The 22,012-nt window shown below is 38.3% G+C and overlaps 2 protein-coding genes across 3 annotated transcripts in view; one reads left to right on the forward strand and one right to left on the reverse strand.

Annotated features, from left to right (window-relative positions):
• Positions 1-902: 902 nt before the first annotated feature.
• LOC124133265 (minor histocompatibility antigen H13-like) lies at positions 903-12,744 on the reverse strand. 2 transcript variants are annotated; one of them, XM_046497617.2, is made up of 11 exons: positions 12,529-12,744; positions 11,771-11,869; positions 11,345-11,427; positions 10,469-10,557; positions 9,676-9,761; positions 8,746-8,871; positions 7,895-7,952; positions 7,396-7,516; positions 6,289-6,391; positions 5,765-5,850; positions 903-3,844 (listed from the first exon to the last, which is right to left on the reverse strand). In XM_046497617.2, the coding sequence occupies exons 1-11, from the start codon at positions 12,715-12,717 to the stop codon at positions 3,760-3,762; spliced, it is 1,125 nt and encodes a 374-aa protein (XP_046353573.1). In that variant the 5' UTR covers positions 12,718-12,744; the 3' UTR covers positions 903-3,759. The 2 variants fall into 2 exon arrangements, with proteins under 2 accessions (XP_046353573.1, XP_046353572.1); XM_046497616.2 differs by having other exon boundaries at positions 11,771-11,881.
• A 210-nt stretch (positions 12,745-12,954) lies between these two features.
• The window catches only part of LOC124133266, a 44,513-nt gene continuing 35,455 nt past the window's right edge, over positions 12,955-22,012 (forward strand). The window contains exons 1-7 of the mRNA XM_048400561.1: positions 12,955-13,363; positions 13,832-13,922; positions 15,612-15,779; positions 16,404-16,516; positions 17,921-18,064; positions 18,845-19,048; positions 20,814-20,931. Coding sequence (XP_048256518.1) covers positions 13,013-13,363; positions 13,832-13,922; positions 15,612-15,779; positions 16,404-16,516; positions 17,921-18,064; positions 18,845-19,048; positions 20,814-20,931 — 1,189 coding nt within the window. The 5' untranslated portion in view covers positions 12,955-13,012. The remainder of the gene's footprint in view (positions 13,364-13,831; positions 13,923-15,611; positions 15,780-16,403; positions 16,517-17,920; positions 18,065-18,844; positions 19,049-20,813; positions 20,932-22,012) is intronic.

A 22,012-nucleotide genomic window follows, 5' to 3' on the forward strand; every position in this document is an offset into this window, starting at 1 on the left:
CCCATCCGGGGATTCGAACCTACACTGCCAGAGTGAAGCACCTAAATCGCCAGTACTCTGATAGTGTGGGTTCCAATACCGGAAGGGACTTAAGACAAAAAAAAGTACTAGGAAGTGTCATCTCAAATACATTTGTTACATTTGACCATTTTCTAAATGGCATTGTGTGTTCATTGTCCTTATGGACATGGTCAAATCCGATTGTCAAATATGACAGATCCTCACTGATCTTGTTGTCATATTAAAAAAAACTATAACATGAAACTAAATTATTTTGTTATGACACGACAACAAAAACAAATTGTTTCCCGAAATATTTACATTCATTTTTTACATAGTGAGTTCACTCCCCTTTTCCAAAAGGTGATGGGACGGGATTAAATCACCCCTCTATCCACAAACTGCTCTTTCCACACACTGCTCTATCCACACACTGCTCTTTCCAGACCCCTCTATGCACACACAGTTGTATCCACACACTGTTGTATCCACACACTGCTCTATCCACACACAGTTGTATCCACACACTGCTCTATCCACACACCCCTCTATACATACACTGTTGTATCCACACACCCCTCTTTACACACACACTGCTCTATCCACTCACCCCTCTATACACACACTGCTCTATCCACACACCCCTCTATCCACACACACCTCTATACAAACACCCCCACTATACACACTGCTCTATCCACTCACCCCTCTATCCACACACCCCTCTATCCACACTGCTCTATCCACATACCCCTCCATCCACACACTGCTCCATCCACACACTGCTCTATCCACACACCCCTCCATCCACACACTGCAGAGACTATTAAGTAAGCTCATCGTCAGGGCATAAAGGGGAATTCTAACCACAGAATAATGTAAAAAAAAACGAAACTCATGCATCTGTTACAGATATTTTTTATTTCAGAAATAATGTCTTTATTTGAAATCTTGTCCTTCATTTTCAGGTAATACAACAACTTCCCTAACCTAATTAAATTATCAACATGGTTTCAACAAACACAAAAACACTGTTGCTGTAGTTTCAAAGTTATCTGAAGACAAAAGGATATTCATAATCAGATATAAGTGTAAACAAAAAAACATTTGCAATAAATGACTTAAATCCCAGACAACAGAAAATCGCAGAAACAACAATGACCCTCAATCAATAAACATGAATATATCCACAAAGCAAAATAAATACATATCAAAATGTTTAAAATACTATCTGCCCATTCATTCAAACTCTGCTGAGAGAAATTCAACCAAATTTGGAAATTCCCTGTCAACACTTCTAAGGCTTGTATACATCCCCCAATACATATGGCTGACATGTGATGTAATAGTTAGGCGTATATTTCACTCAGGTCATGAAATAAGCCCTATGCTTTGCACATGTATTTTGTGCGATCTACCCTTGACCAAACATGAGTGAGTGAGGTAGGTTTTACGTGGCTTTTAGCAATATGTATTTTTAGAGTAAAAATATCATTTATACTCATACACATGACTAATAAGTATGAGTCAAAATAAGATAAAATATATATATTCCACCAATATCACGGTGGGGGACACCAGAAGTAGGCTTCACATATTGCAGCCATGTGGGGAATCGAACCCGGGTCTTTGGCGAGACGAGCACGAATGCTTTAACAGCTAGGTTTCCCTCCCACCCCTTGCCTGACAGTGAAGTAATGTGAAGAGGTTGCAAGGCCATGGCACATGCTGCACGAGAGAGACGTAAGCTGAGCGCTCATTGGTCTGAGGACTCGCGGGATTCCCTCCGCTGGAACCAGGCAGGGGTTCATTGGTTGAAAATAGCGACTACACTGCAAATGAGTGTATGTATTCACGGTTGGTTGTGAGTGTATACGTTGTGTATACAACCCATGAAGTATTGACAGGAAACAGGATCAATAAGATGGAAGGAGCCATGGTAACACTAGGATTATGTAAGTATCAATTTTGGTAATATGGCTGTATTCACCAGATGATATATGGAAAGGCTTCCTTTAGGTAAGTGAACAATAATTAATGCAATGTCGGCAATGTAGCTACCTGATCAAGATAAGTTCCAGTGCCATGATGTCAACATGTTCAAGGGAAGTAACTCAACAATCACTCGTAACGACGCCCTCCGACACTCACAGCAGTGATATCCTTTCTACACTGCATTAAACAATATCTTTGTGAATATACTATCAAGATAGTACTGAGAACGATCTAACCCAAACATGACCACATACATCCAAACTATTTTAATAAATGTATCATTTGAAAATGAATAAAATATTACACTATTGGGACAAAATGAAATGCTTGAAAGCCAGAAAATAAGACTTTCTTTTGGCATGATAATATGGCACTCATAAAGCAAAGCATGAAAGAAGCAATCTGTTCTACTAGGGTTTTATGGGGGGAAATAAGAATAAACCATAGAAATGTGTGGATTATTGTGCCAAAACAAGCTCTGGTATCAAATACTATTTGGTTTAAAGGCACGTTGTAATGTTCTGTAAGGAAAAGATGTTACAGGTATGCTTAAATTAATTTAACATAAAATAACAGAATAGATTACTCAACTGATGGAGCCCATGTGAAAACCCCAAGATAGACAGGTTATTGTAACCAACAGGAAGCAGTCTATTGGCTACTTGTCTAAAGTGCCTGGTCGGCGCAAGAGGAGACGAACCTCTGTTCACACAAACTGAAATACAATTTGTAGCACACATAAATCATTCAACTTGAACAATACATGTATCTGTGATTTAGAAATCCTTCAGCTGTATCATGCTTCAAGGACGTCATCCCACCCAAAACATTCGTTCCTACAACCATGCACTCACAACTATGCTTAGCTCAATATCAAACAGTAATGTTAGTCCAGAATCATTTAACATCCCAACCACAAACTATTTACATGAAAATTTATCAATCATTGTTTTATTGATTGTATACATGAGAAACCCTTTTACCAGATTACATAATTTGCATGAATACTACTTTACCAAAACTCTTAGTATGTCATGACAATCAATATATGATAAACATGCTTTCATTTCTCCCCATGTTAGTGACATCCTCGTGTTCCTGATCAAGTCCTATCAGACCACACTTCCTCCTCTCGTAAAAGCCACACATACAAAATGACATGATAAACAAAAATAACGTGAGAGAAAGTTAACAAGGGTCAGAAAACAAAATATCAAAACAAAAGCCTGTGTAATGGTGAAATGAAAGTGATATTATTTCTTTTACAAGAGATTTATTTGTTTGTAGCTACTTTTCTTTACATCATGAAGGGAGCTTCTAAATGCACTTTTCATTATTAACTATCACAAAATAAATCTGACGTGTTATGCTAATGAACTTAACAATATTGTCAAAGTATTATGGCAACGATTGATGACCTATCTTAATCCAGATAAAAGTACAAAATGAAGTTATCCTTAAAACTTATTTGAGAGCACCGAGGTGTTACGGTCACACACCAACCACATCCACATCATCATCAAATTAATGCTTCACAGCAGTCAGGCAAATAAACATTCAACATTCCTTCTAGAAGCTAACAGCTCCTTTGAAGATGTCCTGTTTTTGTCTTTCTATTAGACACAAAAAAATAAACATTAGCAGAAATATACAGAGGTTTGCTAGAGTGGCCCCTCTTTACAGCATCCTAGTATGACCAGAGTTGTCCATGAATGAGTCCCTGGAGTCAGGCAGTTTGATTTAGACTTCCATCCGTACATCCTATCACTTGTCTTTCTTTACTTCTGCCTTTTTCTCTTCTTTCTTCTCTCCTTCCGATTCCTCTTTCTGTTCTGAGTGATCTTCATAACTGTGTAGAAAGCAGAACTGCTGTGTAAGCATCACGTAGTAGCAGTAAAACCCTTATAATATTACCAACCTTTTGATATCACTTTGGAATTTTAGAAGTTGTAGCAGCATCACAATGGTACATGGGGCTTTATGCCTCCAGCGTTAGGTTTTATTATTAAAACAAATTCAAAATTGATAGAAAACAGCTGTTCGATTGAGCTGAGGTTAACCTGTGCTACATGTATGTCATGTGACTTTTACTGACTCAGAAAAAGCATTTGGCTTTTTGCTTCAAAGCGGGGTATAAGAGATTTATACAGCCTCTAAGAAATCCATGTGCAGCCTGACTTGTTCTTGGCGGGGTATAAGGGATTTATTCTCCCACTGAGAAATTTATTTTCCTCTAATGTTGGATACATAGTATTTTATCAAGACCACGTGGACCAATCAGATCTGGCATGGAGGTACGATAAAATTTTGGATTTCTGCAGTAACAATGGTAACAGATGGGTACGATATGTATTGTGGGTTGGTTTTGTTTGCAAGTCTTACAAACATTCAAATGTTATATATTTGTTAGCACAATTCCTTTTCCAGTAAAGTAATATCACAAAAACAAGTTGATACATAACAGCTTTTGATGCTTAGTTTCATGTTCTAACTCCAGGTCCCATGCTGAATAAGTGAGATAAAATATTTGTTTTCATTTTCTAATACCCTTAAATATGTACAAACTTAACATGTCATAAGAAAGTTATGCAAACATCCTGTGCAACATCATGTACATATATCTGAACAAAGCTGGACATGTTGTCTTAACAGAAATAACAGGAAATGAAATGTACATAATTTTTTCTCATTAATATCTTTATCTGTGAAGACCAAGGCACACGTACACAAGGATTACTGAAACACAGTCATGACAAACATGACAAATGACAAAATACCTCATAAGATTACTAGTTTCCGAGGTGACAACACTTTTTCTGAACTAGGTTTTTATTCTACCAATGTGAGACTATCGTAGTATTGTACCTTACCATGCTTTCAAACCACCAACACGTCCATTGACTCTACCAAGCACCCCCCTCCCAGTGATGCTACCTAGTGCCCCACCCCATTCCCCACCTAACACATACCACCAACATGTCCATGTGACTACCCAGTGCCCCACCCTCTCCAAGTGATGCTACCTAGTGCCCCACCCCATTCCCCACCTAACACATACCACCAACATGTCCATGTGACTACCCAGTGCCCCACCCTCTCCAAGTGATGCTACCTAGTGCCCCACCCCTTACCTAACACATACCATCAACATGTCCATGTGACTACCCAGTGCCCCACCCCCTCCAAGTGATGATACCTAGTGCCCCACCCCATTCCCCACCTAACACATACCACCAACATGTCCATGTGACTACCCAGTGCCCCACCCTCTCCAAGTGATGCTACCTAGTGCCCCACCCCATTCCCCACCTAACACATACCACCAACATGTCCATGTGACTACCCAGTGCCCCACCCTCTCCAAGTGATGCTACCTAGTGCCCCACCCCTTACCTAACACATACCACCAACATGTCCATGTGACTACCCAGTGCCCCACCCTCTCCAAGTGATGCTACCTAGTGCCCCACCCCTTACCTAACACATACCACCAACATGTCCTTGTGACTACCCAGTGCCCCACCCTCTCCAAGTGATGCCACCCAGTGCCCCACCATATTCCCCACCCCTTACCTTACACATACTACCAACATGTCCATGTGACTCTACCCAGCGCCCCCCCTCTCCAAGTGACTCAACCCAGTGCCCACCCCCTTCAGGAGACACGACCAAGTGCCCCACCCCCTTCAGGAGAGTCGACCCAGTGCCCCACCCCCTTCAAGAGACTCTAGGGAGTGCCCTGATCCCCCAAAATATCCAAGTGACTGACCTGAACAGCTCCTTGACCTCTCCTCTGACTAAAGCAACAAGTATGGGTACTCCCACACAGGCCGGCACCAGGTATAGTAGGGCAGGCTGCAACACAAAACACCATATGCTCTTTGAAGGGAGACCTGGCTCAAGCATCACTTTTTCATCTACTAAGTCAAACTGTAGGATTCACATCAAAAGATTAACCAAATCCGCTAAGACACTGTCTCATGCACATGATCTTGATCTGTAGACTGAACATGGGCTACAGACTGCAAATCATTGGGTCTCTATAAGCCAAGACAAATTCTTACAGGAAACTCCATGAATAGCCCGATTAATTTTTTTCTAAACTATGAAAATACTTTGGTATTATGATTTGGGCACATCATATCTGATCACAGGTATGACCTGTCAAAGGCTCAAATATCAACTTTCTCACAAGTATCCAAGCAAATGTTCACATGACAATATTCCTTTGAAGCGTAATATTGAATACTGATGATTCAGGTTCAACTCCTACAAGTCGTGAAAGGGAGGTACCTGTGCATGTTTGAAGAAGTGCATGACTACGATGGTGGTGAGAAGACCCAGGCAGTAGGCCACGAAGCCAGCGTAGAAGTAGACTTTAGAGTTCTTCTTTAGGCTGAAACATCAATAAATTAAAACAATAGGAACAAGAATGTTTTACAAGGGTTATGATGACATTTATAATAATCTTGACAGCTTAAGACTATGAAACAGTGAGTAAATATCACTTTATCACTACATCAGCAATCTTGCAGATATTCTTAGCAACTTTTCTTTGACATCAGCATTGTCCCACACCATATGAACATGATGAACAATCTTGAAACTTTTTATGAAGAGCAACTTTTTTCATTCTTTGTCACGATGTTTCAGAGCTACTTGTTGCTCCTTCATCAGGTGAATGGATTAGTCTTCACCTGAAGGAGCAAGAAGTGGCACTAAATGTCGTGACAAAGAATAAAACAAGTTGCTATCCATAAAAAGTGCCATGTATTCATGTTCTTCCAACTTCTAGTTGTAATGCTTGTATGTAACTGGGATCCAAAACCACAGAGGATGCCATCAGAACATCACTAAGATGATTAAAATCACATCTTTTTCTATGCTTTCTCCGTGATTCAGTATCACTCTCAAGTCAAGATCAGTGTGGAGACCTCAGATTCTCAGTACGAGTCTGAAGCATTCAGAGCAGCATAGCCGACTTTTGTAAACTTAAAATTAACATAAACTGGCAGTTCTGAATGAGAAATATTAATGGTCATGGATATTTTACACCTTTTTGTTTCAGATGCATTTTTCAATCATCCATATATGACTAAATATCAGTTTGCCAATGAAGCTGTACCGTGTTAGAAAGCTGAGATCTGGTTAGTTCAAAAACCCACGCAACCTTCCTCTTGATTGGGCAGTCAAAGTTCACTCAGAGTTAACCTGACAGTTCCTCTTATATGTCCCACATACCATAAGGAGAATGTGTTTGATCCTGACAAAGTTAGGTATCAAATTGAACTAAAAGATCTGATTTTAATTAAACTGCCTTCAGAAAGCTGGCAAACTTTGTATCCTATCAGTTCTAAATCAAGCTGTCTCAGGTAGACCATGGTATCCCACCAAACCTACCTGACATCAAAGCGTAACAGTAGAGCTATGTATATCCCTGGGATGACGATGTCCCCTAGGCCCAGCATGGCGAAGTTGTTGGCAGCCAGGCCCTTCTCTAGTAGATCCTGAGGGAACACCACTGAAATACAGCACAGTCAGTCAGTGACGAGAGTTTAACATTTTAAACAGTATTCCAGCAGTATAATGTGTCCGCTATATGTGGGTGGAAAACTGAAGCAGTTCTTAAATTGTTTACCATTTTCGTGAAACTAAAACTAAAAGCATCAAATCAAGGATATCATGAGGGAAATATGGGCCATGAGCCCACAATCTTTGGATCCTGGTATACCTAACTCTTTATCATTGTTTATCATGTTTATTGAGGAGATAACATGGCATGTATTCTCTGCATGTCTTTCACAGTTATGTTTTAGGGGTGAAGACTGATGAATTAATGAGACTGATAAACATTTCTCATCAAGCACTGTCATCTTAACGATCAATATTGTTAACTTACGTTTGATTGGCGCTTCAAATGACTTGGCAACTGTGACCATAACATTGGTTCCAAACACCTGGAAAAAGCATTGAAATAAACCTCATTTCAGAGTGAGGGAGTGGGTGAGTTGGGTTTAACGCCGCTTTTAACAGTATTCCAATCATGTCATGGTGTCAGCCTGAAGTGATGCAGGTCTTAGAAGTTCACCACTTTGGTGAAACCCACGAGCACAGGTATGATGCTGACAAACCTAGAAACATAATCAGGGTGAGCCTGGATTCGAACACACAATAATTGCATTCTGGTGTGCCCCAAGGGATACAACTCTGCACAGTGAATTGCAGCAATTTGACAACTGCCCCCAAGACATGTTAGAAATCGAACATAAACAGAAGAAATAGTAAAAAAAAAAGATAAAGCACTGTCTCATGTGCCTTAGAACAACCAAATACTGAGCTCTATGAAAAGCATCTATGTGATTAAAGTGAACAGTTTGTGTTAGGACAACTTTCACTTGGGGTAACCTGGTGGTTAACATGGTTAAAGCATTCACTCATCACACCAAAGATCCGGGGTTTGACCCCCCACATAGGTACAAAGTGTGAAGCCCAATTCGGGTGTCTCTCACTGCAATATTGCTGGAATATTGCTGAAGGTTGTGTAAACCATGCTTACTCTGAGTGTGGGGAGGATATCAAGGCAACCCGAAAATAATCAAGACAAACCAGTGGTTGACATTATGAGCATAATTCCACGCCACAACGACAGCCCACTAGCATGACCACTGCCCCTAACACACACAACAGAGATGGGGAAATATTCCACCCAGGGCCCCACAGACTGGATGTATATAATACCATGTGACTTACCCAGAATATGTCGTACACAAACAGTCCTCCCAGGAGGATGCAGCCAGTGCTGATTCTGTTGAGGGACAGGAGCTCCACACCATTCACAGCAAAGGCAAGTCCAAATAGGTTGTTGGCCAACCAATGCTGAAAAGAAATATACAGTTAGAACCAGTTTATAGTCGTTCTGAATAACAGACAGCATCCTTCTCTTCAAAACATTCACAAAAGCTGCATAAAATCTGACATTCGTTTTCAAATGTTATTTTTTGAATGCCTACAAGTTCTGTTTACATTTGTTTGTTGTTTAACGCCACATTCAGCAATATTCCAGCTATATGACAGCAGTCCTTAAACAAACAAGTCTGGACCAGATAATCCAGTGATTGGCATCGATCCATGCAATTGGGATACAATGACATGCATAAACCAAGTCAGAGAGCCTGGCCACCGGATCCTGTTGGTCTTCCCCTAACACAAGAATATCTCCTTTTTCAGCATTCAAGTACAAATGTTACTTGTTTCACAAGTTGGAAGTCTGTCAGGTCTTTTAATGCTGATTTGGGTACAACCATAACAACCACATGACATTATACACAGGGGTAGAATAAAACTTAAAAATGAAATTACTGGTGCATACTTAATCATGTTAATATATTTTTAATAAATAGTAATCATGTTAACATAGGTCTCTTCTGTGAACTTGAAGAATGTAACTGAATATCTAATATATCTTAACCTGAGACAAACTTCATTAATCATTACTCATCAAGGTTTCATTCTTTTGGACACTGGACACTCAAACATCTTCAAATTTGGTAGAGATATAAAAGAATGTCTTTAAACAATAAAAAGCTGAAAAAGTCATGAAAAATGTCTCATTGACATTGGTCTCCAGCAAAGTCTGTGCTTATGCTGAATTCAACAATATATTAGTATTTCTAAACCAACCTTTTTGGCAAGATACCAGATACCAACAGCACTACACAGTCCTAGACATACTAGATCCTTTCTGTCAAATTCATAGTTCATAATTTCTGAAATGAAAAACATTCAAAGCTAACAAAACCAGTGTTTCTAATTTACAGCCACTATGTGTAAACATGCATTATGTTGAAAACACACAAAACAAAACATGAACAAGAGGCTACTGGCAGAGTACCACCAGTACTGGTACTAGAAAAATGTATTGTTTCAATATCTCCATTTTGTCTTTAATTTGTCCATATGGCATGTATTGGCATTAATGTGAACATGGTGAAATGGGACAGGAATGTTAACATATTACAGCCTTAACATGGGAATACACAGGGCGAGATGGTAATGTGACTGTTAACAATGGTTAACCTTCTAGCGCCTCAAAGGCAGGTTGGGCTGTATACCTCCCAGGGAGATGAGAATGATTTTCACAGAGTCATTAACCAGAATATAAATGTTGTAGTGCAATGAGAATGCCAACAGGTGTGGGATTTGGTGCTATAGAAAAGTACTCATTATTATTATAAACCACACACTGGAGACTGCTAGGAGTACCAGTAAAGCTGTAAATAGTATTTGTATGAGCAGGCATCGCTTATCACTTGTGATTATCATGATTATGAGGCTAGGCAGTAATACCTTTAAAATGATTTTAAGTTCAGTCCGTAAACCAATCTAAAAAATATAACATCCAGGGTCTACTGGGACAAGAAAACCTTTCTTCATTGGTTAGCATCCCTGTCCTAGATCGTAATCATCATCCTACCTTCCTTCTTGTCACCCTTCCCTTGAGTGAATGTGAGGTGGTAGTCAAGGTTGGGGAATGAAGGTGGGATAAACTTAGACACCACAGGGCTGAAAATAACAGCACCATGATTACATGATGATTTGTTTCTCGGGCAAGTGAGACATCCGCAATCATGACAACCTTACATCTTAAATACCATGCATGATTTAATGAGGGATGAGTGAAGCCACTGTCTGCTGAACTGAGATTAGTGAAAAGTTGAAAGGACTAGTAGTTTTCTCTCAAAATGAACATGACACAATATAATCTGTTGGATGTTTTCTAAATTATGCACATGATACAAATGGCACATTACGTACAAATTGGTCTAACATGCTTAATTCCTCAAAGTCATTATATTTTATACTGAAAATGCTGATTCGTGATGTGTTTTCCTGTAAAATATCAGCGGCACTTCCACTACATAGTCATCATGTGTTATAACTCGGATGACCCACACCATCGTCTAGAGGCAAGGGAGTTAACTGTCTATAAAAGTCCAGTTTCCACCCTTGCAAAACTTGGCTGGAATTATTGAGCTATATTTTGGCTGGACTAACAAGTCTATGCATAGTCCAATAAAAATCGTGTAACAAAATCAACATCCGGTTTGTGAATTGCCATGCAGATTTCGGTTAATTGCCGGATTTGCAAAGCATGCGTACTATGAACTCTGCATCAAGAGATATTTACCACATCTTTTCATGTTGTAATGTTGGCTTATGGTTAATATACAGAGGTAGTTTCAACATTAGGCCAAATGTGCAATGTGTGTAAAATGGTGGACACGTTCAAACAGACAAGCTGTAAGTTATAACTAATCATGTCCAATCTGATTCTGTCCATTTTGATTACCTTCCAATATGGGCCAAAGCCAGAACCCCGAGGAAAAAGAAATACACAGCTAGAAGTAAGTTTATGTACTCTTTGGAGAATAACTGCAAAACAAAAGAAAAGCAAGTTCACACGTCAAATTCAACTTACGACATGAAATGTTGAAACAATGAAAGAGATCAAGGACTGTATAACAACTATAATGAAGTACATAGGAGTGTACATAGCTTTCAATATTGTTCAACAATATTTGTTTCAACTACATGTATGTCTGTTCACATGATTATATCGACATTATATGAAATAATTCTGAAAATTTGCGAAAGGGAACATTTAGGATATATGTTACATGGTTTAACAATGATAATTGCTACAAAAGAAAGAGAGTGGTAAACATGGTCAATTAAAACCAAAGTTGTATTTCATGTATCTTAATCATGTTAATACCTGGAATACAATGTAGATTCCTAGCAGAGTGCAACTTGCGATGATTGGAAACATTGCTGCATCCTTACTGGACATGGTATCTGGCTTCTCACCAGACTCCTGAAATGAAATCTGTGAAAATGATCATCTGGTAATTAACATCATTAACCATGTTCCAGTTGAACATGGGTAACATATGGTTTCAGCATAACACCATTGTACAGACACTTAAGATTTCTATCCATCTCAAAACTATAACATTCCAAACATGAATATTTTGAAAACAAACATCATTACACACTGGATCATAAACATGATAAACAAAGCTTTATATCAATAAAAGCCTGTCCTCACTTGATTAGTGTGTTTGAAAACAAATCTTTCTCAATGTTTTTTGCATGTTTTGCAGGAGAATCACATATGGTAAGTTTCCTTATGGACATATAGTATACTGCTGACGAAAATATGTGACCCAAGATAAGTGAGTCAAAAGTCTTTTCAGTACTTCAAACAATTTTGAACTTGCATATTCTTGATTTGATAGACTAATTTCAAAATTTAATAAGCCCAATTCATTTCCAGATGTTAATAAACTGAAACATATGGATTCCACAAAACATGAGCATGGGTAAATTAAAGTAACGGTAAGACATTTTACAAACATTAACCTGCAAGATCTACATAGTAAAATTGATTTTAAAAACCTTAATCAATACATTAAGAAAAACCTCCATGTTGTCAACATGGTCGTGACAAAACTCCGGAAAGCATGGGAATACCTTTTGCTCCTTATGGTGTTTCACAGAACGGAAGGCACCAACAAAAATCGGGAAAATAGCCATCAGAAATAGGCTGGTGTATGCAACGGCCATACCCTCTGGTGTGGCCGGGATTTTGGCTGTTGCATTTGCAAGAGTATCATTATTTGTCTCATTGAGAACCGGCTGGACTGTCACGCTTTCGGCCATGTTGATTCTACGTCTGCAATCACCGTCATCATCTCGTAGCCCGAGATCTCACGTGACTTATGTTTTACCCATTCTTCCATTAAATTACATTTTTCGTGTATCACTATATCTTCAAAAATTGTGTAATATGACATTTTTTAGATATAATTTGAAAAAGATTCCAAAAAATGTGCGTCCCAGAATCCATCACCATTGTTTACGGAAGTCACGCTCACAATTAAACTGGTTCCACTGTTAGTACACGAGTGTAGGTCACGCTTTCAGAAGCTACACGTAATGTGTCTCACCAGTGAACATGTACTTCATCGTCAAGTTTTCGGCCTTCGCAAAGGTGTTGCTGATTGCAACAGTTGTTTCTGGGGGCAGAATTCGTGGTAATGTAACAGTCATGGAGAACGATCGTAATCAATCGACGCAAACTACATTTGAAAGAACCAGAACAGAACATGTCTTTGGGACACGCCCACTTTTAGCAGACGACGTCGTACAAGACAATGAAGATATGGACATAATTAACGTATCGAGGAATTTCTTCCGCTCCACTGGCGATATAAGTGAAAAGATGAACATTATAAAAAAATATAAACAGCTCGTTATTGATAGCATTAATATGAAAAAAGAGACAATTGTTGCAGAAAAAGACAAAGTATGTTGTCCCCCTTTATAGCATGCATGTTAATATTCCTTACAAAACTTGTCATTTATGTTGTCGTTTGTATTTTAGTTGTTGTCATCATCATCTTCATCTTCATCATCATCATCATCATCATCATCGCATTTCTTTCTGGCTATGCACACATTCCTTCTGACTTTTATATGATTAAGTAAAGATAATAGCTTCAGGCAACTCCAGTGTATGCATGATCAGGTCGTTTTATACTTGTATCTTAATAGTTTTTGCCAGGGCTGTGGGAAACAATTCCCATTCAGACATTTTGTACCTATCTCTTGATAATAAGCACTATATAGTTCTGCTGACTGTTTCAGTTCTTCATAACGGGACTCAGAAATTTTATGGCTGCAACTCATGCATTCGACCATCATTAACCTGAATGTGCTACTATTCAATTCCTTATATTTCATGAACATTAATGCCTGTTGTATCTTTTTCAAGAAATCCAGCAAACATTACATGGAGAAGGATGCAGTTCTTGATAAAATATGGAATATGTACACCAAAGGCTTTCTCGTCAATAACCTAAAAGGTATGTTATTCCCAGGATTTATCCAGGATTCTAAAACTAAGTGCCTTTGAGCAGGTCTTGATACATCCCTGTATGGCATACTAGTATATAGCAGTACAGTCTGTGCCAAAGGTTTTGAGTCTACAGCATACATTTTAGTGCCATTATTAGCTAAGATTATTAGACAGAACCTCATATTAATTACACAAGACTTTGGACTAGTGGACCAAGTTGGAAATTGGAACAACCTTCAGATGCCACTGTAATAAAACATGTTTTTTAAAAAAATACATGAGTACAAACAAGACAGGATGCATACTAGCGCTGTTACGATTCACTTGTGTATTCAGTGAATCGAACCCTATCCCTTCATGAATTTGAATTCGTTATTCGTGGTCACTAGAATCGAAAATTTACAAAAGAAATTAAAAAACTGCAACCATGAATATGCAGTCATGTGCATTTGCATACCGTGTACCTAAAAATATCCATAAGAACTTATTATATGCATAGATTTCTTAAAAAAGACAACATTCTTATGGATTGGATTTGACAGTAATGTGGTCACTGGTCATTGTGGCATTTGAGCAGATGCTAGTACTGGATAAGTGCAGTACATGAATGTATGCTATAATGATAATTAACACTGTCAACTAGGGATGTGGGGTTTTATCGGTATACCAGTATATTGCAATACAAATTCATCACGATACGTAACGCGATACGTTTTTGGCGTATCGGTTTTTCCCTCATTATTCAAACTGTGACTGACATGTATATGCCATGATGTATAGTCCTACCTTATTAAATCAAAACAAAGACAAAACAAATGCTTCATACTCTTGATTGTAGATAAAAATAATAGTACAATTTATTAAAATTGGTTCATAATTTTGACCAAATTGTTAACATTGCAGCTTTCATATTAATATTTGTCAAAGGGATATGCTTTTCTCTTTGTAGAAATTATTTCCCAATATATTGCAATAATATTGCAATATGTTTTTGAAATATTGCAATATATCGCAATACACTTTTTGGTTCAATTCCCAACCCTACTGTCAACATGGTCAAACCATGTGAAATCATTTATTTTGTTATCGTTTCACTGAATGTAAAAAATAATTTATCAACTGCTGACTTGATGTATTCGTGAATTAGTATTCGTATTCATTACCCTATATTCGTGATACGTATCGTATTCCACTCACAGTGTATTCATTTCAGCCTTAATGCATAATCAGAACTCAAATAATGTTATATCGCAAATGGAAATATAACCTGGGGGAATAATGTAAATATTTAATAAAAGTATACAGATATTCTTTTTACAAATAGATTTTGTGTGTGGGTTCGAGTTTAGGTTCGCCCTGATCATGTTTCTAGGTTTGTCAGCACCATACATATGCTTTTGGGTTTCACCAAAGTGGTAAGCGTCTGAGACCTGCATCACTTTGGGCTTTCCTCCCACATCAAGCTGACATGCAGTGATATAAGTGGAATAAGTGGCATTAACCAGATTTACTCACTCACTTTGTGAGTGTTAACAGTTGGCACAATTATATCATCTATCTCTTTAAGTATAAGTTCAAGATCATCAAAATCATTTTTGAAATTTTGCAAAAACTTGTTATGAGGAATATTTGAATAATCCATTATTTTGCTTTGGATGATATAACAATATGGGGCAGATACTCTCTCATTGTTCAGATCCGACAATGTCTGTGACGGGTGAGCCAGTGGATTACTGGGATGTTATGAAGGGGGAGGTTCTACCTGGCAGCATTCTTGAAATTGGTGGGTGCCAGGTGGCGCTGAAGGCTGCCAGACAAAACCAGAAAAGAACGTCCATTTCTGTTATCCTCAAACATGATGGTGGTAAGTAGACTGTGCCAAACTTACGATTCTATTGCTCACAACTTGTCTCTTTGTGTTATTTCCAGTAACTTTCATTGAACATAAATATCAACTGGTGAACTTACTTAACCAAACTTTTACCAAACTCAAACTTTGGCAGGTGACAAAAGTCAAAGGCAGTGGAAGAGTCATCACAATAATTTGACTTTCATACCTCATTCGAGGGCATGGGTGGCCCAGTTGTCTATGTCACTGCAATTTGCCTTGCAGAGTTGCGTCCCTTGGGCACACAAGAAACCTATGATTGTGGGTTTGAATCCTGGTTCGCGCTGATTAGTTTTTATGTTTGTCAGCACCATAATAGTGTTTCACCCAAATAGTAAATGTCTGTGACCTGCATCTCTTTGGGCTTTCCTCCCAAATTAAGCTGACACACCATGATATAACTGGAATACTGTTCAAAGTGGCATTAAACGAGGGGGGGTGGGGGTTTTGATTGGGGAAGTCCTAGGGTACTTCAGGTTTGCAGTTGTAGCATTGAATCTAGGTACTAAAACTTTTAACTTTTGACTTTACTCTCATGACAAAGGACCACTTGACATTCAAACTTATTTTTTGATGTTCACTTCAATTTGTGTACTTCAGTTGAGGGTGTACGTTGTTCATGTTCCAACAAGGATGTCCACAACCTGTATGAGGCCGCCTCCACTCCCTCCCTGACACAAGCCTGCATACAGGATCTGCACTCGGACTACAAGGTGAGAAGCAGCTGATAAGTCCAAGTGAGGCAAGACACGTACTGTAATTGTTTGATGATTCTGCCAACCCCAAAATATGGAAAGTGGTACATAAACATAATATGAAGCAGGGTTAGAAACTAACAGTTTTTGTCCACTAGTCCTTATAATGATAACATATAGCAAAACCCTTAAAACGGGCCAATTTCTACTAGTCCTTAGGATACTTTTACTATTTGGCAGTTTGATAAGGACTATAGGACTAGTGCCAATTTCTAATGCTGTGAAGGTCACTCTTTCTTATTCAGTCAAATGCAAATGTGGATGTTCACCACAAAGATTTTCCTACCAGAGGTGAACTGCAAGAAAGTAGCGAAAAGAAAGAGGCAATATTAAATAGCACAAGTTAGACACAGCAACAAATTTTGAAACCTGAAAAGATAATTCAAAATATCCTTATTGTCATTCTGGTTTGATTGTTTTCCCCATTTACCCGCCAGGTAAACAGACACAGAAATATCTGTAAACCATGAAATAAAGACTGGCCTTAAGCCAGCAAATGTTGGCTGTGGAGTCCAGGTTGTGGTTTCTTGTCCCATGAGTTCACAAGTCTGGTTTGATTCAGAACATGATGATAAACAATGAAGCTCTTCCCTGCTATTGTATGTGATGTATACACACCGCCAAAAGAAACGCGAACCATAGAAACATACAGAGAAGTATGTACGTTAAGAAGTGATGCTTCCAACCTGGACCACTTAATGACAAAACTAACAATCAGTCAAGTGTTACCACAGAGTCATTATTCTTCTCACAATATGCTGCATGTGATTTCCAAACTTTTCAGCTAATGCTGCACAAAACAAATGGTGCATCTCAAGTCATGAATCTACAATGTCACATATAATGCGTTCATGAGCGTCGGTTTATGCAACATACCAGTATGTTCATTTGTGCATCGAACCAATCTAATATTTCTTGAATATCAGTAATTCTTCATATATTAAGCAACATGTATGGTATTCGCGTTTCTTTTGTTGTTAGTATAGCTTATTAGTTTAAAATTTTCAGAGCCAGTGTTCACACAAACATATTAATGAACTATATTTCAAATTTTCCTCAGAGAAAAATCAGTTTTGGAGCCATGAAATTCTTTAATCCTGGTAAACTGAGGTAGAAAAGCACAGTTTAAAAATATAAACATAACTGGCTACTAAATTCAGTGTTTGAAATTAAGGGGAACTGAGGGTCCTTCAGGTTTGCTGCTATAGTATTGAATCTGGGGACCCCCGGAATCTGTAACTTTAACATTGAGATTATAACAAGGGTGCCAAGACGTTCATGCTTAGTTCTGAATGCTGCTAATTACTACTGCTCTCAGATTAGAATGTTGTATCTGACTGTATTATATCTGGAGTGTTTCAGATTTTGTTCAGCAACATAGTGCTGACGAACTTTACCTCTCTGAGCTACAACCTCCTACCTCACGAATATGTTGGGCTGCTTGCGATGGTCTTCTCAATGGCCAAGAAAATCTTCATCGCTGGCTTTTCACTATCAGAGTCACAGGTATGTACTGGAAGCTATTGTATCACTTGGGTGGCACATTTCCATTTCAAAACAATGATTTGTGTTTAGATTCATGCAATTATTTTCTTATTGTGAGACTGTTTCCAGTTAATTACAGACTTCACAACTTTGTTCTCAACAAAATCAGATGTTTTACTCCAATATGATACCTTTCTCCCCAAAGATCTCAGGCCCACTCCACAGAAGGTTGCATGAGATGAACTTGTAATCAGCCAATCAGTTGCGACCTCAAATCAGTTTTAAAACCCACACAGAATGCAAATATTTGATTGTAGTCTGTATTGGGCGTAGATGCCAAATCACTAAGAAATGAAAGGGTATATGAAATATCCACAACAATATTTGGTGATGCCTTTATCGTTTACATTCAGAACAGGCTGATTAACTTCATTATCAATTTACCGAAATCAGATATGCTGATCTGAAAGTTAGAAGTTGATTAGCCAGTTTTCTTGACCATCCATTAAAGAGTCCTCAGGTCTTCACTGACAGATCGTATAGGAGTAAAAGATCTGATTTTAATGAGACTGATAAACTGTATGTGTTATAATGAAGTTCCATTCACTGGCATTTATCTTTTCCCACATAACATACTTATCCAAACAACTTCATGGCAGATAATATTAAAATAACAATGAGCTACTCAAATATATTTTTGAACTGACTGATTTTGGTGAGCATAAATCAGAAACCATCCAATGAAATATTTGTTGTGAATATGCCTTACTGCCGTTGACCTCCATTCCTCTGTGTCGACAGGAGATGTATTTCACAAGTCAGTGGGGGACGCCGGGGGGGTTGTTCAAGGAGGCGTGTGGCCTGGGGGGGCTGGTGTGCGAGGTGGAGTCTGGGTGGGGCTATGATGGGTGGTCGGCAGACAGAGGGGTGCACCGTGTTACCGTCACCTGGGGTCGGAGGCCACTGCCGAGACACGTGTGCTTGAAGCTGTCACAGAGTAGAGTGGTGAGTATCTGGAATATAATGCTTGTTTCAATATCATTTTGAGATATATGGTTATATATGGTTCTGGGTTGTTGAGAAAATGAAACAGGAAAGAATTGTTCTCAGAAAGTACAGACATTATACACAGATTCTGGGGAAATATAAGGCATTGTCATTCTGATAACCAGGCTGACCGTAATTTATAATTGATGGTCATTACCCTATGTTTTTCCCAGTTGTATCCACTCTTCATGACAAAGCAAATAGCACACAAGAAACATATATTCCAAACAGTGCTCAAAATAAGAGGTATCCTGGGGTCCTTGAACACACAGTATTTGCATCTGAGTGTAATGATTTTAAATCATGCTATTTATAGCACATATGTACATGGTCACATGACCAATAGCAAGGCGCCTCGTTGTGTTAAGGAGAACATGGTGCTCTCAATGTTTGAATGCTGTGATGTCATTAAACATTGAAACTACTTCGATTCCAGAGTTCTCAATCATGCAAACAACGAAACATTACACTGAGGACACCCTAAATGTTTTGCCTTCATCACTACGATGATGACAAAGTCTCCTTGCAGGTTTAATCTCAAACACTGAAATTTGGATAACTCTACAGAAGTTCTTCAGCATTGTTGCAGGATGGTTTGGTTGTCTTTTAAGAACAGCCTTTCTATACCTACCCTATTTTTAAATTAAGTTAACTTCTTATTTCATTCAGGTTAGTTCATATAATCTGTGTATAAAGGTCTAGTTCCCACCCTTGCTAAACTAGGCTGGAATTATGGAGTTATATTTTGGCTGGACTAACGAACCTATGCATAGTCCATTCAAAATCATGTAACAGTCGCAGATTTTGGTCGATTGCAGAATCTGCAAAACATGTGTACCATCAAGTTAGTGTTAACAGATATTTTCCAAATCTTGTCATGTTTTTAATCAAGGTGCTCATGTGATCTGATGCACTTTAGTAATTAAGACCTGTTTCATTACAATATGGATCTCTACTATCGATCACATCGTCTTCATTGGGCGACACCTTTTTATTTGAAGCAAATGCGAGTGACATGAGAGATGTAATCTGATTGGTAATTAGGAGGGACAGAGAAGGGACATAACTTGTAATAGCCACTGGTGGGGCTACGATCGAGTCAAGAAATTCCTGCCTAGTTTGGCAAGGGTGGAAACTGGACGTTTGGTCAGTTACCTCCCTTGCCTTGGGAAGATGATGAATGCAGGGTTTCACATAACCAATGAAATCTTGGAGTCATCATGACTCACTGCCAATATAGTTGAATTAATTGAGCACAATTTAGATCAGTTCCTTGAGATGTACATGAGTTTAACTTATAGTCCACAAGATATTGATAACAAAAGCAATTGAACATTTCTTTGATTGTAAGACACTATAATGATAAATATTCATTTGCTGTTACAGTCCCTTCGATATTTTTGTTGGAACTAGTACAGACTGATACAAATGTAGTATTTGAGAAATATGAGACAAGTGGGAGTTGTTTATCATACAATCTATATCATATATATGACTCATCTCAAACATGATTTTGAGTATTTTATATGAAAATCGTGTCAAGTTGCCTTCATCATGTGAAACTCTGGAATGATTTGGAACGTTTTTATTATTATACCCTGTATGAAGCATCTCCTTTACATTCTTTTGTTTAATCTGTTTTAGCATTCAGTCTGATAGTGTTACAGACTTGCCCCTGTAGTTGTGTTTGATACTCTGATGGTTCTGTTGGTTTGGCTTATAGTGTTATTCATCCTACAATGCAACAAGCCCCAACATGACGCTCGTGTTTGGTGATGGCACAAACACAACGTCACCTCTGCATGCTAATGAGGTCCATCTCAAGTCTCTGTTGAGAATGGGTGAGATCACCACAGGAAATATTAACCCTGACCAATAAAACCCAGCCCCAGCACACCACCATTTGTCACGCTGAAAGCCTGGGTTTGATGTTGCTGTAACCATACTCCCTCACACCCTCACTCACTCACTCACTCACTATTGACTATAACCTCCACACCGGCTTACATTACATAGTACTACATTCCTGACAACTAACCATTGTCAAACATAATTCTAGGAACATCTACTGAATTTCAACAATGTAATACAATAGCAACATTGTTTAACAATTACTTACAATGCTACATAACACTATACATAGACTTTACTTCAGTGACATAATTATGTATTGCTGTTGTAAGCTTATGCAACACATTTGGTTAGGGCAGCACATGAACAGAAGAAAATTAAAAGTTAGATGGCTCTACATTTTAAGCAGAATTATTTAACATAATGTCTACAAATTGGTTTAAGCTTACTGAATAGGCTTGATCCAAGGGAGTAAAATATATTCACTGCCCAAAGAAACCTGTCAAATACCCAATGGGACTGATGCCATGAGTAAATACTCAATGGCCCAACAGAGTATCTTGAGCCCTGCATATGTTAGTGAGTATTCCAGACATGTGGTAAGAATATTTTGTCAAACCTGTCTGGAATGCTTATTTTTATATCAGCTTGTGTGGAGCATCATTCATAGTTGATGTTCTAGCTTATATGTATACCACTACAGGCAGAAATACTTCCAATGCAATGTTAAAGTCTAACTCACACTAATTCCAGCTTAGAACATACAATACAGCTTCATGGATATTCAATGATATCAGTGTACAGAGGAGAGAAAGATAACACTTAGTAATAAGAAGAATCGCAGCAAGCTTTTCAGGACTAGTTCTTATAGGTCACTGCTACAAGGCAGATTATTCTCTCTCTTAAAGGTTGAGACGAACATTTATTTTTTATCGCAACTCTTATATTTCAGGAAATCCACCATGTCCAGCAAAAATGTTCTTTTTGTGTAATAGATCTAAATATTTCTGTTATTTTCTGGAACAAATGGCTTTTGTTTTTTATAAATGTCCCAGACCCCTCCTAGAAATA

The sequence above is a fragment of the Haliotis rufescens genome, unplaced genomic scaffold (genome assembly GCF_023055435.1).
Source record: "Haliotis rufescens isolate VD_foot unplaced genomic scaffold, xgHalRufe1.0.p SCAF_2, whole genome shotgun sequence".
Lineage (NCBI taxonomy): Eukaryota > Metazoa > Mollusca > Gastropoda > Lepetellida > Haliotidae > Haliotis > Haliotis rufescens.

What these genes read in the sequence shown, in the direction of transcription:
- LOC124133265 (XM_046497616.2), bottom strand. Translation starts at nt 12,717, where the DNA reads ATGGCCGAAAGCGTGACAGTCCAGCCGGTTCTCAATGAGACAAATAAT. An exon ending in TCTGGTATCTTGCCAAAAAG is followed by an intron (nt 8,872 to 9,675) that starts GTTGGTTTAGAA and finishes ATTTCTTTTCAG; the next exon opens with CATTGGTTGGCCAACAACCT. An exon ending in ACTTCTTCAAACATGCACAG is followed by an intron (nt 5,851 to 6,288) that starts GTACCTCCCTTT and finishes TTTGTGTTGCAG; the next exon opens with CCTGCCCTACTATACCTGGT.